Source organism: Rhinopithecus roxellana, chromosome 7 (genome assembly GCF_007565055.1).
Source record: "Rhinopithecus roxellana isolate Shanxi Qingling chromosome 7, ASM756505v1, whole genome shotgun sequence".
NCBI lineage: Eukaryota > Metazoa > Chordata > Mammalia > Primates > Cercopithecidae > Rhinopithecus > Rhinopithecus roxellana.
In genome coordinates, this window is record NC_044555.1 from 127,583,191 (window position 1) to 127,604,091 (window position 20,901).

The window sequence follows — 20,901 nt, forward strand, 5'->3', positions numbered from 1 at the left end:
AGCCCCCTCATTTAACAGCAAAGAAAACAGTTTCAGAGAGGCTAGGTGACTTTCTTAAGGTGTCAGAGTTGGTTAGGGTTAGGTCTGGGAACAGACGTCCACAGTCATTCGACTCTCAGGGTTTTTTGCATCCAGCTTAGTCAATTAAGACAAACCCCAAGTCATTGGAATCTGTGTTAAAAGAATTGTGCACTATTGAGTAAGCAACTCTGTTAATGAAAGGACTACTGTGGATTGAAAGAGGGAGGAAGATGAACAGGAAGAGAATGTTGTGCTGAGATGGGGTAGGGGATCCAACTTTCAACAGACACTGCAGCAGTCTTCTACGGCTGAAGCCAGGTCAAGGAAGATGGTTCTAACATCCATCAAAAGCACAATCAGGTCAAACTCATAGAAGCAGAAAGGAGAATGGTAGCTACCAGGGACTGGGCAAGGGGGTGGTGATGGTTAAAGGGTACAAACTTTCAGTTACACAAGATAAGTAAGTTCTAGGGATCTACTACACAGCATAGTGCCTATGGCTAACAATACTGGATTTTATATGCAAAATTTGTTAAGAGGGTAGATATTACGTTAAGTGTTCTTATCAAAAAACAAAACAATAATAATCATGGGGCAGGAGGAAACCTTTAGAGCATGATAGATATATTTATGTCCTTGATGGTGGTGATGATTTCACAGATGTATATTTACCTCCAAAACTCAATGAGACATATACATTAAATATAAATATATGCAGCTTTTTATATGTCAATCATACTTCAATAAACTGGTTTTTAAAAAGTACTCTCAGGTACAATTTCTCAGATTCAGAAAGGCAGGGACAAGCACTAAGTTCAAATAGAAGCACCTGTAGAGTAAATGTACTCCAGAAGTGTTCCTAGCCCCTCTTTAGAACATCATGAGGTTCAGGGAAATGCAATGTGTACTGTAGTTGGCTCAATACCAAAATCCTCAACAAAATGCTCTTTGTTTAAAATAAGCTCAAGAATCTTTAGAGTTCAAGGAGGAAGAATATTTATTTATCCATCTTTTTCTTTTTTTAGAACCTTTTCACATATTTACAGTGCATGCACTTTCTGCCCTTGCTATAAGATGGAATAAGAAAATAGATGGTCTTTTCTGGCGTATGTTATATACCTATTCTGTTTACTGCAGATACTTTACTACAGATACTGCAGATACTTTACTCACATCAGCGCATACACTGAGAGCTCATTTTGTACTTTGGTAGGCTCTGTGAGGATAAAGAAGTGCTCCCACTCTTCCTCAAGGAGCCACAGCCAGAACTTTGCTGGAGAGATAAGCAAACAAAGGGAAAGTTAACAAGAAAGAAGACAGTTGTCATTTCCAGAACTTCGTTTTCCAGTGTCTAGCTTCCACAGTCCTCCAGCCGAGTCTCCATCTGCACCTTTCTTACAAAGCACATAGCTTTGTTCCTTGTATTCTAGTTATTTGTGTATATGAATATCTTCTTTACTAGAAAATTAGGTGCTTAAGAGCAGTATCTGTTTCAGCCCTGCTGTCTCCACCTTCTCTCCTCCTTCACATCTACCTCTCTACGCTCACCCTGCCCCAGCATCTGGTACTGTGCTTATCACATTCTAAATGCACAATAAATAGTTCCTCATTGAATTAATAAACAAATGAATGGCACATCTTAGTGTCCAGTTCAATGCTAAATAGATGCTGTACAGAGGAGGGAGAGATGCCCTCAGGCTGCATCAAGGGAGACATGATGGAGTAAGGGGCATAGTAATTGTTTTGAAATATAGGTAATAACAATGATTCATTTAATGAGTAGCAGTATGTACCAGAAGATTTGCCTAAGTTGTCTCAGCGAACATTCAAGGAATTTCTAGCAGAGAGGGAGGTCCAGTTGTTATCCCCATTTTACAAATGAGAAAACTGAGGCTCAAAGAGATTAACTTGTCCAAGGTACTAGAGTTGGGATAGAAACATATATCATTTATTTCAAACAAATGAGCTCTTTCAATGAACTAGTATTTGGACATGGGTAGTAGAAGGACCCAGGTCATTCGAGATAGGCGCAATGGTATAGAAAAGCAGACATTTGTAGACAAGAAGAAGACCAGTATAACCAAGGGGATGAAGGTTGGGCCTGATGATAGCATTATATTGTTGGTGATAAGGTTGAATTCGTTAGTGAATATAATATAAAGAGACAATTTAAAATTTATTTTAAAAATTGTTTATAGGGTTATATAAAATACCTACAATGAATAAATATGAGAAAAACTCATGGGCCTCCTAATGACATTTAAATTAAAAACGAAGACTCCAGCCTAACCATCCGCCTATTTTTGGGGAGAGGATGACTTAAGCAACTAAAATAATCCTCTCCCCAAGCTAATGGTCTTTCTTCCCCTACAGGTTTCATTACAGCCTAGCACAGAGGCCAGTTTAAGGAAATGGAGTGGAAATAGTGTGTGTTCATTTAGTCTTGAGAGCAGATGCCAGTCGGGGAGCATTACTCAAAACCTGTGGCAGTTTTTTTTTTTTCCCTCCAAGTGTTTCAGATTCAGCCTGGCTGTAGGCTGTAATCTTAGGGAACAATCACCTGTCAGTCTGGTCCCTTTCATCTGTTCAGAGCAATTTGGCCATATGAAAGGAAGCATTTCTTTTTTCCTTCTTTTTTTAAAAAAGCTTGCAGAATTGAGAAAGGGGACTATGAGATTGTCCAATAGCCAGAACTGCTTTGCCTGTCACTGGGGAGCTGAGGCATGGTGGATAAAGGCGGTTATCCAATAAGTACCCTGCTCCCTGAGTATTCTCAGGCTGGGTCTGCACTGGTAGTTATCAGCTCCTTCTTAGCAACGGGGCTTCTGTATTTTTTATTTTTATTTATTTATTTTTATTTCAATAGCTTTCGGAGTACAAGTGGTTTTTTTTTGTTATATGGATGAATTATATAGTGGTGAATTCTGAGATTTTAGTGCATCCGTCACCCAAGCAGTGTACATTGTATCTAATGTGTAGATTTTTATCCCTGGCCCCACTCCCACCCTCCCCTGTCTGAGTCTCAAAGTCCATTATATTGCTCTATATGCCTTTGCAAACTCATAGTTTAGCTCCCACGTATAAGTGTGAACATATAGTTTTTGGTTTTCCATTCTAGCAGCAGCAGGGCTTTAAAAAATGAAATCTAGGCAGATCCCAATATGTAAAACAGATTAAAATAGAGTCACTCAGGAAGAGGTGGAGTGAGGGCCTGGAGCCCCATCTATTTACCACTTCAGACTACCCCATCACTTTCACTCATGGCAGGCTTTGGGGTCCTCCCTCAGAATCCAAGGGCTGTACAGAACATAGACTGAAAACCACTGGTCTGCACAGAGGAAGGACATGGTAAGTGCATCACAATGGCTCTATGAGCCCAGGCTCAATGGCCTGGGTGGCTTCTTTATACCTCTTTTAGTCCTTTTTCATCTGCTAGAAGCCAGAATTGGAATGAAGAATGGCTAGTGGCAGGCAGAGATTCCCCACCAGGAGGTATCTGCAGAGGACAGGGACAATATGCCTTTTCCTTGGCATTCCTGTTGACTAACACAAATTCCTTGCCCATTGTACACATTCAGTGATGAATGGTCAAACTGCCTCCCAAATTACAAGAAAGCAGAAAAAAATAAACAGCCACCCACAACATTATGCATGTGTTTCCTCACCACCAAGTGGGGAAATAGAAACCCAGATAATCAGGTAAGGAAACTCATAGCCTCCAGACTTGTGTTTTTGAGGACAGAGCTGGGTATGTCTAGTTAGCCCCTGAAAATGTGGCTGCCAATGGAATACAAGTGAGAAGTGAACAGCTGGTGAAACACTAGGCATGTGGTTGGGAAAGGACATAATGATCTGTGGGAGAAAAGGGGCAACCTCTGCAAACCTGGCACACAGATGGCAAGAAGACATTCTCAGGGAAAAGGGTAAGAGTCTGTCAACTTTACTAATATGGAAATGCACTCCCCCCCCCCCCCAAAGTTCCTGAAAACCACTATGAAGTATGTTCTTGTAATTATTTATTTTTGTAAGGTCTTTGGAGACATTATATTGCTTGTTTTCATATCCTCCTGGTGATGCCAGGAGGAGTGATGAGAATGATTACCTGCATTTCACAAAAGAAGGGGGAACAGTACTAGGAGAGTGGGCAGTGGCAGCATACTATTAGGTTGGTGCAAAAGTAATTGTGGTGTTTGCCATTAAAAGTAATGGCAAAAACTGCAATTACTTTTGCACCAACCTAATATTTTCTGACAAATATCACAACTGAAGAACATGCCCTGGTGCCTAGGGTGAAGGCAAAAAATAGCTTGATCATCCTTGAAGGGTCCATAGGCACGTATTGGGGAAGTGAAGATAAACATGCAGACGTTGGGTAGAGAACATCTCATTAAAGCCTGTGGAGCACAAATCTCCTCCCCAACCATGATGAGAAAGAAGGACACTCTTGAAGAGCCACTTGGAAGCAAGCCCAGCCTTCTTAATTCCATTAATTATGATATTTGATGCCAAAAAAGTGAAACTCTTTAGACTCCAAAGCTGGGAGAATCATTACCCTGGCTCAGCTCCACAATCCAGCCATGCTGTGTCTGCTGAAGGCACCCAGACATCACCCCAAAGAGAACCTTCAAAATTTGGTTATGGGCGACACCATCTAAGCTACTGATGAGCTCTCCCTGAATCAATGTCATGGAGCAGTTCTCAGGATTAAATGAAATAATGCATGCATTTAAAGCACTCCGAACAGGGCCTGGTGCATAGGAAGCATTCAACAAATGTTACTTCTTATTATTTAAACATTCCGGGCCCTTGATATATTTGGCAGTCTCTGGCATCTTTGTTGGAATTGAAGTCTGTAAGTTTCTTTACCTGCCTGTAAAGGTATGAAAGTTTTTTTTTCTTTTTTTATGTTTTTGTCAGGTACGTAAAATTATTTGACTCTAATATCAGAGCACCCTGTGCTTTGACTGAAAAATACTTTAGGATTTAGAGTTAAAAGGGCCCTGGTGTGAATCATGGCTCTGCCACTTACTATCCATGTGGCTTTGGGCAAAAGCACGCTATTTCCCTCCTCCTTAGTTTTCCAATCTGTAAGATGTAGATATAATTCCTGCTTCCTAGGATGGTGGGTAAAATTAATTAAATGAAATAACAAAAGAGAAGGCTGGGTGCAAAGTATAAAGTACTTTATAAGCAAATTATTTTCTTATTAGGAGTTTTAGGCTAGCCAGACTTGCCTCCCTTCTTCCTTATATCCCCCAATTCACTATGAGCTTTGCAGACAGTGATGGCCAAACATATTATTATGCCTGCCAGACTGCATGGGCCTAGCCAGTTGATCATTCTGATTAAATGATCCAGGCAACTCAAGAAAGCTGTTTCCTCAGTGTCCTCATCTCCTCCTCTACTCAACCCAACTCAGGTGATCCAAAACACTAGCTCCTGTGATATCATGTAAATATATCCTTCAAGCAACATGATATTCCTCTGAGAACATCTTCACCATCCACAATCTTTCCAGGGATGCTAGGCACCCATGCACTGATGATTTGTGCTTCAAATGCATGTGACTTCTTAATTATTCAGTACAAATGCTACTTTAAGCAAGCACTAACAGATGGTGGCCTGAATTTTACAGCATTGCCAGCATTTTCCAAGCAAAATTTATAGTTCAGTCATCAGTTAGCTGAGTCCAGCCTCATTTTTCTTTTTTGTTTAAACTGTAGCAAGCGACCATCCTGAAAACCCAAATCATCTTTTGTAATGGAGTAACAGCTATTGACCAATAATGTTGTTTTATTTCTGCCCTCCCCACTTCCCATTCTTAGGTTGCTTGCCCACAACATACATAGTAGTGAAAGTGTCAGAGCCAGGTGCTGGTATTGGAGTGCCAGGCAATACTGCCCTTATTCTCAAGTTGAAATACTAAAGAGAAGGTGATATTTCACCACTCCCCACAGCCCTTGTAGAAGCTTTTAGCTATACAATCTTATCCCACCTAACTGAGGCCTCCAGCAGCAGGACCAGTCTTCTAATATTTGCGAATCAAAGTCTAGTCTAATACAGTCCCTAAGCATGCAGGGTGTCTCCAGAAGGGGTAGATGAACTCAGCCTCGTGAGACAAGCTCAGATGTGATCTGAGTATTGGCCCTATCACCTACTATGTGACCTTGGACAAGCCAATGTCTTCTGAGATTCCTCCTCAGTAGAAAGGGCTAATAACCCTTACTTTATAGGCCTATTATAATAATTAAACAAGATAATATGTAAAGCACCTTGCACAGTGTTGGACACACAGAAAGTACTCAATAAATTATAATTCATAAAAGTATTATATTTTTGCTGTATGTCAAGAACTATTTCAATTCCTTTACATGCATTAATTGATTTAATATAAATCAAACCCTTCCTCGAATGTCACCTTTAGTGATGTTTCCCTCAACTACTTTAAATTTACAAGTTTCTTGCCTCTACCATTCCTTATACTTCTCCCCTGCTTTTTCCTAATTATGACTTATTCCCTTTAAAATAATGCATCTTGTACTTGTTTAATGACTGTATCCCTCTATTATAATGGGCATAAGGACAGGGAATTTTGCCTGTTTTGTTCTCTGCTGTATCCCCAGAGCCTAGAGTAGCATATTGTACCTACTATGCACTCAGTAAAATTTTTGAATGAATAAATAATTTAATCCTCAAGAAAACCCTATGAAGCAGGCACTACTAATAGCTTCTTCTTATAAGTGAAGAAATTGATGCAGAGGGAGATCAGGTAACCTGCCGAGGGCAGTGCTAGGCTTTTAAAGCAGTAATTAGGCTCCAGCATTTGCTGTCTTAACCATTATACTATACTACCTCTTTCAAAGGAGAGAGAGACAAAGGGAGAGAGAGAGAGAGAGAGAGAGAGAGAGGGAGAGAGAATGAATATGAATGAAAGAATGAGAATAATGAGAGGAGTGTATGTGATTCTATGAACTTTAGGGTTTATTTTTCTTCTTGTTTTTCACTTTTTCTCCTCCACCCCCCCACCCCCGCTCCCCATGAATAGGATCTACTTTTCTCTGATGAAATATATCTGTGCAGTACTATGGGAATCTAGCTTTGGCCATGCAGTAAAGGCAGAGATCAACCATTTGTTCCCAAAATAGCATCTTCAGAGGATGCTTCCATTATTCAACTATCTCTCCATTATTGTATGTGTCTTTTTCCAAACTTAAGTGGGTGGAAATTATTTACACACCAAAAAACTCACAGCTATTTTATTAGTCCATTCTTACACTGCCATAAAGAACAGCAAAAGACTGAGTAATTTAGAAAGGAAAGAGGTTTAATTGACTACTCACAGTTCTGTATGGCTGAGGAGGACTCAGGAAACTTACAATCATGGCAGAAGGTGAAGGGGAAGCAAGGCACCTTCTTCACAAGGTGGCAGGAGGAGGAAACACTGAGCAAAGAGGTAAGAGCCCCTTATAAAACCATCAGTTGTTAGAACTCACTATCACAAGAACAGCATGGGGGAAACCACCCCCATGATTCAATTACTTCCACCTTGTCTCTCCCTTGACACATGGGGATTACGGGGATTACAATTCAAGATGAGATTTGGGTGAGAACACATATCACTAACCATATCACTATTCAACACTGTACTAAAGGCTCTAACCAGTGCAATAAGGCAAGAAGAAAAAGATACCCATATTGAAAAGGAAGAATAAATCTGTCTTTATTCACAGACAACAATCATCTATGTTGAATATTCAATGAGTATCCAGTGGAATCTACCAAAAAAAGCTCCTAAAACAAATGACTGAGCTTAGTAAGTTTTGCAGAATACAAGATTAATCTACAAAAATCAATTATACTTCTATTATCTATTAGAAATAATCAGAAATTGAAATAAAATAATACTATTTACCATAGCATCAAAAGTGTGAAATATTTAGGAATATATCTGACAAAAAATAGGAGAAACATGTACCCTGAAAACTATAAAACACTGATGAGTGAAATTAAAGAAAACTCAAATAAATGGATAGATACACTGAGTTCATGGTGACTCAATATTGTTAAGATGTCAGTTTTCTCCAAATTTGATATACAGATTCAAGGCAATCCTTGCCAAAACCACAGCAGGCTTCTTTTTTTCCTTTTCTTTTTGCAAAAATTTATAGGCTGATTCTAAAATTCATATGGAAATAGAAAGGACATACAATATCCAAAACAAGTTATAAAGGAAGAATGGTTGGGTACATTGGCTCACACCTGTAATCCCATCACTTTAGGAGGCCAAGGCAGGAGGATTGTTTGAGACCAGCCTGGGCAACATAGTGAGACCCCATCTCTACAAAAAAATTAGCCAGGCATGGTGGCATGTGCCTGTCATATCAGTTACTTGGGAGGTTGAAGTGGGACGTGATTGCACCACTGTCCTCTAGCCTGGGTGACAATCTTATCTCAAAAAAGAGAAAGAAAAAAGAATCAAGTTGGAGAGCTCACAGCATCTAATTGCAATACTAGCATAAAGCTATAGTAATCAGGTCAGGAGATCGAGACCATCCTGGCTAACACGGTGAAACCCCGTCTCTACTAAAAAAAATACAAAAAGCTAGCCGGGCGAGGTGGCGGGCGTCTGTAGTCCCAGCTACTTGGGAGGCTGAGGCAGGAGAATGGCGTAAACCCGGAAGGCGGAGCGTGCAGTGAGCTGAGATCCGGCCACTGCACTCCAGCCCGGGCGACAGAGCGAGACTCCGTCTCAAAAAAAAAAAAAAAAAAAAAAAGCTATAGTAATCAAGACAGTGTGGTGCTGGCATAAGGATAAACCTATCAATTAATGGAATAACACTGAGTCCAGATATAGACCCAAATACATACACAAATGATCTTCAAGAAAGGTATCAAGGTAGTTCAGAGAAAGCTCAGTTGAGAGCCAAAAAAAAAAAAAAAAAAAATGGGGTGGAAGAATTCATAGATCAATGAACAAACAGATGAGGAAAGGAAGGAGGGAAAAGGGAAAGAGGAGAGAGAGAGAGATTTGCTTTTTATTACTTGGAAAAAATAGCGTATTGTTTAACATCACTCTTCCTTGCATTCCTAGTCTTTCCCAACAGGGAGAGAGAGGAGTGGAATTCCAGACAGTAAGTACCTGGGAACTGGACAGAACCCTGAACTCTGCTAGAGCATTATAAGTGAGAATTCTCAGCCATGTATGACACAGAGGCAGAAAAATAGTCACTGAGGACCCCTGTTCTAGAGGGCAGCAGTACATTGCCTATGTGATTTTTGTATGGCAGTTGACGGGAGACAAAAATGGTTCCTGCTTTTCAATGCTTGATTAACAGAACACTCTTCTTGACTAAGCTATAGAAGCATGACCATCATGGAAAGTCACATATGTGGGGTTGGGGGGGATTTATTATGTCACGAAGTGTACCATATATCCTAACCATCACAGAGATGCATGTGAACTTGCTAAGAAACGTTTCCATTGCTGGACTCTTTCTTCCTGGGTCTGTTACTCATTTCTTGTAGCATCTAATCTATGGGCACTGTTTACATTATGTTATTATGTTATATTGTTATTACAGTGCTGGGGCTTTTGCTTCCACATTTCAGTAACTGACAAAAGCAGATAACCAGAAAAACTGAGCCAACCAGAGCTCATCAGAATCAGACTGGCCAGGTCATACTGTCCCCCGGTGCAATACGTTGGCAGTTGAAACAAGCATAATCACTAGTTGACATTTATTGAGTGCTTGTCATGCACCAAGCGCTATGAGAACCTTACTTACTTTATGACATTTAATCCTCACCAACAGCTCAATGAAGTAGGTACAAAGTTAATGAATGGTAGAGTCAGGACTCAAATACAGGTCTATTTGACTCCAAAGCTGATGTTCTTTCAAATACACAAAAGGCTGCCTAATTTATTTAAAGATATCTTTGGACAGCCCTTTGCCACAGCTGATTAGCACTAGGTTAAATATCAAAGTATGTCCAGCCTATGTTACTTATCCCCTGTTATTGAAAGTCTTTTTCAAATGGCTTAGGCTACTTTCCTGCCTTATTCATAAATGTACTTTCTGGGATAAACTGGAATTTTTTGTTGTGATCAAAGGTCTCACACTATTCTCTATGGGGGCCTACTGAAGGAAAACGTAGTTAGGCTACAAATGAATTCACCCCCGAGCACACTCCACTAAAAGTCATCTTTAGGAATACATTCTGACATCAGTTTATGCTTTTGTCATTCGTCTTTTTCTACAAAGGTGCAATTGCAAAAAAAAAAAAAAAAAAGAAAGAAAAAATAAGCAGTAATATTAATGCTTTGATTTGTCACAAGTTTTTGTGATATTAGACTTAGTCTAATAGCTAAACTAAGGAACTATTGACATCATCATATAAAACCACAGCAATTACTGGCAAAGTCAAGTACTTGGCCATTGGATTGCTATGTTCATGCAACATAAAACCATTTTGAAGAGAACACTCACACACACATACTTTCATACACACACAGTGGCAAAATTAGTAGGGGTTAGCAACAGTCATGACCTAATGTCTTAGAAAAAATACATGGCTCTCAATTAGAGGAAAAAAACATAATCATGATATAATATACAGGACTCTGATTCCAGCAATGAACATAGAAACAGCTGAAGCCAAACATGAAACTGCATGATGCTGAGTCCAAACAGAGCATGCAAGACTTCACTTTATCTTTCATTTTTTTCTTTTCTTTTTTTTTTTTTTTTTTTTGAGACGGAGTCTCACTCTGGCACCTAGGCTAGAATGCAGCGGTGCAATCTCGGCTCACTGCAACCTCCACCTCCTGGGTTCAAATTATTCTCCTGCCTCAGCCTCCTGAGTAGCTGGGACTACAGGTGCGTGCCACCATGCCTGGCTAATTTATTGTATTTTTGTAGAGATGGGGTTTCACTGTGTTAGGCAGGATGGTCTCGATCTCCTGACCTCATGGTCTGCCCACCTCGGCCTCCCAAAGTGCTGGGATTACAGGTGTGAGCCACCACGCCCGGCCTTCACTTTATCTTTCTAAAGTAGAAAAGTTTTTCATTTGGCTCCTGCCAGCCAAAAGCACAGGGGTGCTGGTATGTTTAGTTTATTTATGAAGCTATGCGCTCTTGACTACTCTCATCTAGATACTACCGAATAGATAAACAGGTTCGTTCACTATGAGATACTTCTGGCAAAGACAAGTTAGAGCCGGTCTTCCTGTGGCATCTGCTACCAGAGTCAGCTCCAAGTAGATATGTGGAGTAAGCAGGATTTGACTTGATCATCTCATATTCCCCTTCTATATACCTTCTTTTCCCCCATTTTAATATCCCTCCTTCCCCTAGTTTAATTCATTTAACCCATCACTTATAGTGCTTAATTCAACATTTACAGTATCATTTGCCAGGCACTGTGCTTGGTTGCTCTGCCCTGGCCCCATAATATTTGTGGCCTTCACTATTACTTGAAAACTGGACTTGGTCCTTGTTATTCCCTAGCCTGAGCCTATCTGAAAAACATCTCAGACTGAGAGGAGTGATCAAGTTCCATCATCATCTCAACTTTGGAAAATTTAATTTTTAAATGGATGCATCCGAATGTCATACATAGATACAGATGTATGTGTGTCTGTTTTATCTATCTACCTATGTAATCTGCATCTCCTCAGCTTTGGTTGGCTGATTCGAGGGAGAATAGCTGCAGTGATATATGAGTTCTCTATTGCTTCATTGATGGAGCATATTAGAGGCTTGAGATGGCTCAACAATACTGTTGAGGAAAGGTAACTGTCCAAATAGAACCAGAATGGTATTATTTTAGAGGAAAAAATGAAGCAGTTGAGAAGTACATGCTTTTTCCTTTCATCACCACTACTGCTACGTTTTTTTTAAAAGTAGGATGATTCTAATTTTTCCAGAGGTCTCCATTTTCACAATAGCTGGCAGAGTCCACACAAAAAGAGGGAAGAGCACCTGGCTGGACATCCTGAGATCTGGCTCCTGGCCTCCCTTGGTGCAATTAGATGAAGTATCTTGCTCTCTGGGAGAAGAATTGTAGCAGACATTGCGGTGGAAAGATCATGGGACAAGTATCAGAAGACCAGGAGTCTAGACTGCCCTCTGCTAGTAGCTAGGTGTGTGCCTCATGGAAAGTGACTTACCTTTCTTGAGTCTCAGTGTCCTTGTGTTCAGCAAAGTAGCTGGTCTCATGTAAAGTATGAAAATGTTCCAATACCAAATGAACATTATAAAGGCTCTTGGTGGCTAATACACACGCCCAGCTTTGACAGTTTAAGTGCTTTCTGGGGATAATCCAATGGGTCAGCAAATGGATTGACGGTGGTCTGCTGTGTTGGCCAGAATAACAGGTTCACATTACCAAACGGAACCATATGTGAGGCTAAATGCAATGGTCTGGCCTGATTGGTCATGGGTCAACCTCTGCAAAACCAGTGCTTCCTGATCTCAGTGACATAGTTCTGCACTGAATTTTTTTTTTTTTTTCTGTCTTGTCAATTTGGCTCACTGTTGGCATAGAAGAAACTGCTTGCACCTCCCTGAAAGTCATTTCCAGGGTAGTCTGGCTCTGCTGCTCAGACATATCCCATTCCATCTGTTCCTCCCTGAAACAGAGGGCTGGCTACCCAGCTTCACATCCAGGCAATGAAATAGAGCAAGCAGAACTGATGCAACATTCAAGCTGTAGGTTTCCTAAGCGACTTAGCATGCTACACTGAATCTCAGTAGGCTCCAAATGGATTGAAAGTCGGAAAATGGTGGAATTAGACATTCCATTTTAGCTTTGACCTAATCCACAACTCCAGCGTTTTCTGACCAAGACACAGAGGATTCTGCCCCTCTGGAGCGACCGACTTGTATTTTCTTCCTTTGACCTAACCTTGCTACCTGAAGGGTAAATGGATAAAATTAAAGAGCTCAGGGATTGCTTCTCAGGAGCCTTTATTGATATCCCCATATGACCTATTTCCCACCCCAACCCTGGTGTCAGCTAGGACTTGTAGGACTTAAATACCACGTTGTCATCCTCTATCCTCCCTACTAAGACTGTGAGGTGCTTGAGGGTACCTATAGTATTTTATATTTATATGGCTCCAGAGTCTAGTGCAATGGCACAAAGTAGATGCTTAATATATTTTAGTTACTACTACTATTATTATTATTGGTGCCAAAGAAGGTTTTTTACCAAAATTGTTTATTTGGGTACCTCAGGTGGGCATATCATTATCCTCTTGGAGCCTCAATTTCCTCGTGTGTGCAACAGAAATAATAGTGCCTGTTTCATGAGCTTTTGGTAGGCAAGGATTAATGAGACAAAATGTACCAAGTGCTTGGGACACAGGTTGGCCCATAACACTCAGTGAACACATATTCCTTATTTTTAGCCACGATGCATATTTGGGGTAGCTTGACTTTTGCATTTTTGTTTTCTTCAAAAACAGAGAAGACTGAATTTCTTTCCAGGGAAGAAAAGAACCCTCCTTCTATCTCCCAGCCTGTGTCTGGCCTCAAAAGAACATAGGGAAATTCTTAAAAACTGCTCTATATCCTATTATCATTAGGTCAAACAACATCAGAACATGGCATCCTCTGCGCTGGTTGTTGTGAAAATACACCATGGGGAAAAGCCTTGGGGTGGAGACATCTACCTATCCCCCCCTCACCACCACACACACCAAAGCTAAGGAAATGCATAGACAGTTCAGCAGGAACTGGCAACACAGTTCTGAACTAGAACACAGTGCCTAAACATCCACAGGTGCTGTTCTATAAAGTGTGAAAAATGCCCTTCACAGTCTCACCATATGCACAGAAGGTCAGTACTGCTCCTGTTGAAAATGACATCCTGAGAAGGAGAAAATGTGCAGTAATGGAAAAAAGGAAAAATCTCCTGAAAACTGATGGGAGAGGACTAAGAGAAGGAGCACAGTGCAAGAAACCCTGGCACACATATCTAGGAAGAGCATGTCAGATAACTTGTAAGTTTTCACTAATAACCAACAAAAACAATGAAGAATTCAGAACTAGCTCAGCGTATGAGTCACTATATGTGACAAGTAAAAGACACCTAGCTCAAAATGTGCAAAGAGGGAGACCCTTCACCATGGCAGAAGCTTGGGATGTGTCCAAGTATGGCAAGTGAGATATAGATCATTTTTTATCTACTTAAGAATGTATTTATTCAGGCCTCCCACTGTTGAAAACCTGCGTATGGTATTAGATATGCATTCTCTATGTCATCTTAACTCAGATTCTACCAGTTGCTCCTTTTGTAGCTCACACGGAGATTCTTCACTCAAAAAGTAAGAGAGTGAACTCCTGCAAAGTCAAAAGAAACAAGGGAAGGCCCCTTTGGAAAGGCAACAGCAAATCACAAACATCCATAATTATACATCAGGGTCTAATAGATGGAGATTGTGCCCTGTGGTTGTTGGTGTGACAGATAGGTACAAGGTGCCCAGGTAGGGTCTGCCATTGTCGTAAGCATGGAGTTAAAAGAAGTTCTGCAATGCCATCCCTGTTAACTGAGAGTGCGTGTTAACAATGAATTGGGACTAATTTGAAAACATTCAGCTGCCTGGAAATGTGTGCATCAATTCCCTTCCTTCATAATTTATACAGCATTTTGATTGTGGTGCTCAGCAATAAATAACTGAAATGAGTTCTAACTGCTTGGAGATTTAGTTGTATGTCTTTAACACCGTTTTTTATATTCTGCAAGATAGCTCGCATTCAACTTTATATGCAAACCTGAAATGGTATTCAGAGGAAAATAAGGAAAAAAAGGCAGCCAATAGATCTTTTGCTTTGGGAATTGAATATAAGCTCATATTCAAAGTGCAGCATTTATGGTCCAATGCAGAATACATAAAATATACGACCATTACAAATTCACCTTTCATTGCAAAGCTGTGCTCTTGTAGTGACATATCTTATTGCTAGATTAGAGCTTTTAGCATGATGAAGGCATCTTTCATCTTCTCCTAGATGCAGGCTGGGCGCTCTTTCTGGACTGTGTTTCTACCTGTCACAATGCCCCACACCCTGGAGAGAGAGCTTACAGAGGAGTCATTCACCACAGGGCTGAAGCAACTTCCAAGGGGAAGTGTCTAATTAGAGGTATGTCATCTGCATGGGATCACACTGCCTGAGTTTGCCACAATTTGCTGAAGCCAAAGGGAGAGATCAGCTGGTGTTGTCTTCTGGAATAAGCCCGAAAAAGGTCAATCTAATATCACAAATATTCAGCCCATACAAGTTTTGGTAATACCAAGAAGACAGTTTCATGTAGGACTTGGTGCATGTTAATAACTAGGAAAAGAATATACATATCATGTAAATCAGTGATATGGTTAAAACATAAATGTACTTAAACCAGGAAATTTATGGAAAGGCTTACCAGATTCTTCTAACTCAAGCCTAAACCTCAGTGTATGGATCAAGACAGGTTTTCATGGACTTTGTAAGTCATAAATCAGTGCTGCTGCTGCTGCTGCTGCTGCTTTAATTCTTCAAACTTGTAATTCAACTCTTACATTGCCCTTATGGACTTGTGTCCTTGCTCTTCACAGTCAGCCCTAAGCTATCTTTCCAGAGTCATCTCCTGATTTTCCCATCCCTCTCCTCCCTCTTTCCTAGTCCTTAATGCACCCAATATTACTGACACATGCCTTGCTCGTTTCAATTCCCCAGTGACGAGCCCAGTGGGAAGCATACAGAAGACACTCCACAAATCTTTGTTGAATGAATATGAATAAATGACAAAAGGCGGACAGCACTTGACTTTTTGACAGCTATGTCAGATGTACAGGAGTACTTTTCACTTACTTCCCACTCTTAGATGTGTTCCGGGTCTTTGTGGATGACGGAGAGTTGGCGCCTGCGTTAGTGTTTGGAGAAACCCGTTTATCCTTACTATACCCACAGAAAGAAGAGAAAACATGTACACAACAAGGACCACAGAGACAAAAAGCAATTAGTCACTTCATTGAAAGACTTTCAAGGCCAGCATGCATATCCCCCCACCACCCCCAGCCAATCTCTCTCTCTCTCTCTCCTGTCAAAGTATGATCTTATCCAGTTGTGCCCTTTAAAGGTAGAGAGTGGGAACCACTGGTCAAGTTCAAAGAAAGCTACCCTTTTGGCATTCAAAGCTTGAACTCATGGATTCCATTAATGATAGCACCACAGCCCAGGCCCCAAGGGGGCTTCTAGTTTAGAAGATATATATATATATATATATATAGTCTTTAAAATAAAATCATTTCTTTCCAGGCACTGAATTCTCTTCATTACATGTTCAGTTCTGAAGCTGCTGACTTTTAGTGAAGTATGTGGATGCCAAATGACTTCTAAAAGTCTTTGGGAGATACTATCAGATGAATTAATAATTTTCACTCATAATGTTACATGGGAAGGCCGTGAATTCAGATATTCTTTCAGAAGAAGCACCACCTGCTTCATGAGTAATTGAATTTAAATCCCCACCTTCAATAACTCCACAGCTTATGTCAAACCTTGGAAACAATTACGAAATAAATCACAAGGAAGGCCTGCTTAATCTCATCAGGTTAATAAACGCAGACGAATTAATCACCTAAAGGTAAACAAAAAGGAATAATTGATTGGAGTCTTCTTGATTACTTTATTCTATTTCCTTTATCAAACTATTTTACCATTATCTTCACTTCAGCTGCTCTGCCTTGAAATTATTCCTTTACTTCATCTTCAGATTTCCATGGAAACCAATTCAAAGTCTTTCTCTCCACTTGATGATGTGTGGAATTATTTATCCTGATTTCATCAGGAAGATTTTTTTGTTGTTGTTAGTAAGTTCTACATCAGCATAACCTTTTATAAAAACTGAAGGTAAGAAAGAAAAATATGTATCTTCATATTTAATATGTATAACAGAACCTTCCAGTGGCAAAGAATATTGTGTCAGAAAATGTCAAACAGCTTTTCAGATATTTATGAACCTTTTAAGTATCTCCAAAATAGGTGTCTGCAAGTAGCCGTATTTATATGTGGGGTGGGCTGGGGGTCACAAAAGATATTCTGCCATGCACCCATCAGCTTCAAATGACTTCATGGATATGATTGGAACAAGAGATAATCATGGGTTCCTGGTGATTGCAAAGGTAATAAAATGTGTGTGGGCACGGAAAAAGGCTGATCAGGAAAAGTCAGAGAGATAGCAACTGTCCAAGCACTTAAGAGTCACCATCTACGCCGGGCACAGTGGTTCATGTCTATAATCCCAACACTTTGGGAAGCCGAGGCAGGTGGATCACGAGGTCAGGAGTTCGAGACCAGCCTGGTCAACAGAGCAAAACCCCATCTCTACTAAAAATACAAAAGAAAAAAAAAAAAATTACCCGGGCATAGTGGCAGGCATCTGTAATCCCAGTTACTTGGGAGGCTGAGGCAGGAGAATAGCTTGAACCTGGGAGGCGGAGTTTGCAGTAAGCCAAAATCATGCAATTGCACTCCAGCCCAGGTGACAGTGTGAGACTCCGTCTCAAGAAACAAAACAAAACAAAACAAAAACAAAACAAAACAAAGCAAAAAATGTCTAGGGGGTATGAAAAACAGCTCTTAGAAGTGGGAGATACCCCTGTGAGCTCTGGCTCTGCTGCTGGAGGGGATGGCTCTGGAGAGAGTGGACACACATTCTATCCCAGAGGAGGGGGCAGAAATCCAGTGGAATGAGGTGCTGAGATTCCTGCACAGTGCAGGGATCATTACCCTGTACCACTCACAGACTCACCAGAATGTGGCCACATTCTGAGCGGGGACTGAAGAACTCACTTGGTGCTGCCTCTATCCATCCATGATGACTTCCTGGCAAATGATTCCTTAGGGACGTGAGACCAGGGATCATCCTGACTGTCCTCTTCACAAATTCAAAATTGTCTCTTCCAGAAGTTTGGCATAGCCTGATGCAAAGAATGCAATATGCTAATATGCTCTGTGTCACAAAAGTAGGTGTCAACTTCCTCACTCTTGCACCCTGATCACTGGTCACTGAACCTTCCTCCTCCTAGCCCCTCACCTAAGCAGTAGGCAGTGGGAAACTTGGCTGGAAGCATTCAGAAACAAGGGAAATTTTTGATGTGTCTCATGCACACTACTGGGCTCAGAGTAGGTGGTGATTTAAGTCATCACTAAATCACTAAGTGCTGAGTCACTAAGCTCATTCATTCACTTTTTTTTTTTTTTTTTTTTAATAAAACAACATCCTCCACTGCTAAATTTCCATGTCTGTGCCTTGGGCACTAGGGTCCTCTATAGTCTACATTATAATTGACCCTGTTTAAGCTCAATGCAGGACACAGTAGGACATCAGGGAAAGCTATCAGCTGGCAGAGACAGCCTTATTATTGTCAACTGGTGCTGTAGCAGGAGGTGGTCCTGGAGCAGTAATCCTTTAAAAGATAGGAATAAGGGCCCCTCTGACCTACAGTGCAGATATTGGGGAAATGAAAACAAAAACATTCTCAGGAATAAATCACACAGGAAAGGCATGACACCAAGAATAGGGGTAAAATTAATCAAGTAACTGGAAATGTTTTTTCTATGCAAATAACAGATCCATTAACAGTGCCGAAATGTATCTGAAAGGGGGATCGAGAAGAACTTGTGGTTAGCTTGGATCCTAGGAGCTTAATTTTGTAGATGTACTGATTATGATATAGAAAAGTTTACCTAACATTGACAGAAAAAGTCTTCATTCCTCCACCAAAATCCAGGTCAGTTAGATAAGCCTGGGCAAGATGCCATAATTCTGAAACTTTGAGAGAGAAGGAGATCTAAAGCAGTGATATCAAGGACACTGCATTTTCCAGAGGGTCCCATAAGAAATAAAGAGAAAATGCTGCAACTGCAGACTGGTAGCTTCAAAGATCTTTGGGGAAAAGACGTAAAGATTAAGATTCTGCCAAGAATTTTGGTCACTGAAACATCCCGCAATCCCAGGGATTTACAGGAATAAACCCAATCTGTTTCAAAGACATACAGATATAATTTTGGATATATGAGATTGGTGGGGGTGGGTGCTCCTTGATTTAGAGTTCCTAACTTACATATGTGAAACAGATCTACCCCAGTAGTTGTTCTTTTGATTTGCCCATCTCTAGACTACTTGTCAGCCCTCGTCACTTTCATCTTGTCTTTGAATTGTAATCTCAAACTCTATGTCCTACAATTTCCAAGGGTATGGATCCAGGCTTCCTCTACTTCACCTGAGTAACTATCCTTTTCTATGGATAAGCTGCTTTCCTCTCTCTAGTGCCTCACAACCAAGCCTCATTAAAGGCTTATGAAAACAATTACAAGTGAGTTTCTGTTAGGAAAAGTTAATGAGTGCTAGCTCTCCTTCTGTCTGGTTGGCTGTCCATCTCCATCTATCGAGAAAACCCTTTCCCACAGGTTCCATAAATGTCTCCAGCACTACAAAAGTGAAAAAACAATTTGCAGTATTATGCACATTGTATTCAGGTGGGAAAACTGCAACTAACCCAACTTTTCAGCATTTTCAAAGTGTTTCTGATTGAATGATTTGATGCTGAAATGGTATCCAGTGTACTTAAACCAAAATGGCAATCAGACCCACTCCAATCTGAATTTTGCTGTTTGGTCAAAGGTACTTGTGGGAGAAGAACCCCATGGCTTAAAACACACCTGATTCACTTTCTTGATGGGTGGCATACAGAAACTTCTGCATCTCCTTTGTAAGCTCTTTTTGGAATTAACTCATCTCAGATCCCTGAAAAATAGTTGTGCCGATACAACTACAATAGTACTGAAATTTTAAAAATTAATTTTCAAGGTCCCAGGAAATTGAAATTATATTTCAAAATAACAGGTTTGGCTATGATATTTATTGTCTACATATCTTTTACTAGCCATTTAGCATGTGGTGCTCATAGTGTTGCTTATATTTTATTATTTATCTGTCTCTCTAACTCACTTTTAAATGGGCAGTCAAAAAATATTCGTTGAACAAATAAATGAAAAAGCTGCATTTGGGCTCAATGGAAAGAAGTGTCATGATTGAGTATTAATGTCTTGCACCAGTTTTAGAGAAGGAAGTGGTGACACATGTCTCATATCTTCCATCCCTGAAGAGGAATGGTCTGGGAGAATTGGACTCCAGTCACTGAAGGTTGGTCATCATGTGTATCACAAAAAAGGTGAGCTTAGAAAGGACTCTCAAGTAAGCTTGCTTGGATGGTTGAAGAGTGCCTCTGAAATAACACATCTGTTGTATTTGTATAGTCCTTAATGTTTTCCAATGTGTGTTCTTGTGATAACTGAGATGAAACCCACTTTATTGTTGAGGGTTTGTTTCAAGTCTCTCTGAGGGAAATACTAGCTATTCTTTACTCCCTAGAGATGCCTCTTAGGCTTCTGAACACTCCCGGACTGAAAAAATGCACTTAAAACAGATAGACTCTCCCAGGGATAAAAGTTCATCTAGTCGGCCTCCCCAACAGGTGCTTAAGGCCCCTCTCCAACAGATACACCAAGTCGTCATCTTTTGAAAGGTTTTTCAATCATGATTGTTTCCCCATGAAAACCTGCTTTTCTCTTTTCTAAACGGCTCACATTTCTGAAGTATGTTTGCCCTTGTTCTATTGTTGAGCAAGACAGCTCTTCAAATATTGATTTCCTTTAATTAAAGCTGATAATACTTCTGCATTTCATTTTTTCTATCTTGTTAGGTTATGTCCTGAGTGGTTTTCTTTGTTCCAAACTTTTTCATTTCTTTTGCCCAAGGTGTCTAAATTAGAGTCCTTGCCCCTTTCAGTAACTTATGCTCATTATCTATATTTCTGATAATCATCTGGCA

At 40.3% G+C, this 20,901-nt stretch overlaps 1 protein-coding gene across 2 annotated transcripts in view; it reads right to left on the minus strand.

Annotated features, from left to right (window-relative positions):
• Nucleotides 1–20,901, minus strand: part of HS6ST2 (heparan sulfate 6-O-sulfotransferase 2) — a 363,209-nt gene that overhangs the window by 27,630 nt on the left and 314,678 nt on the right. Inside the window, exon 4 of one of the 2 annotated variants that reach the window (XM_030934801.1) lies at nt 15,876–15,962. The exons of the other annotated variant lie outside the window; for it this stretch is intronic. Coding sequence (XP_030790661.1) covers nt 15,876–15,962 — 87 coding nt within the window. The remainder of the gene's footprint in view (nt 1–15,875; nt 15,963–20,901) is intronic. 2 annotated transcript variants of the gene reach the window in all.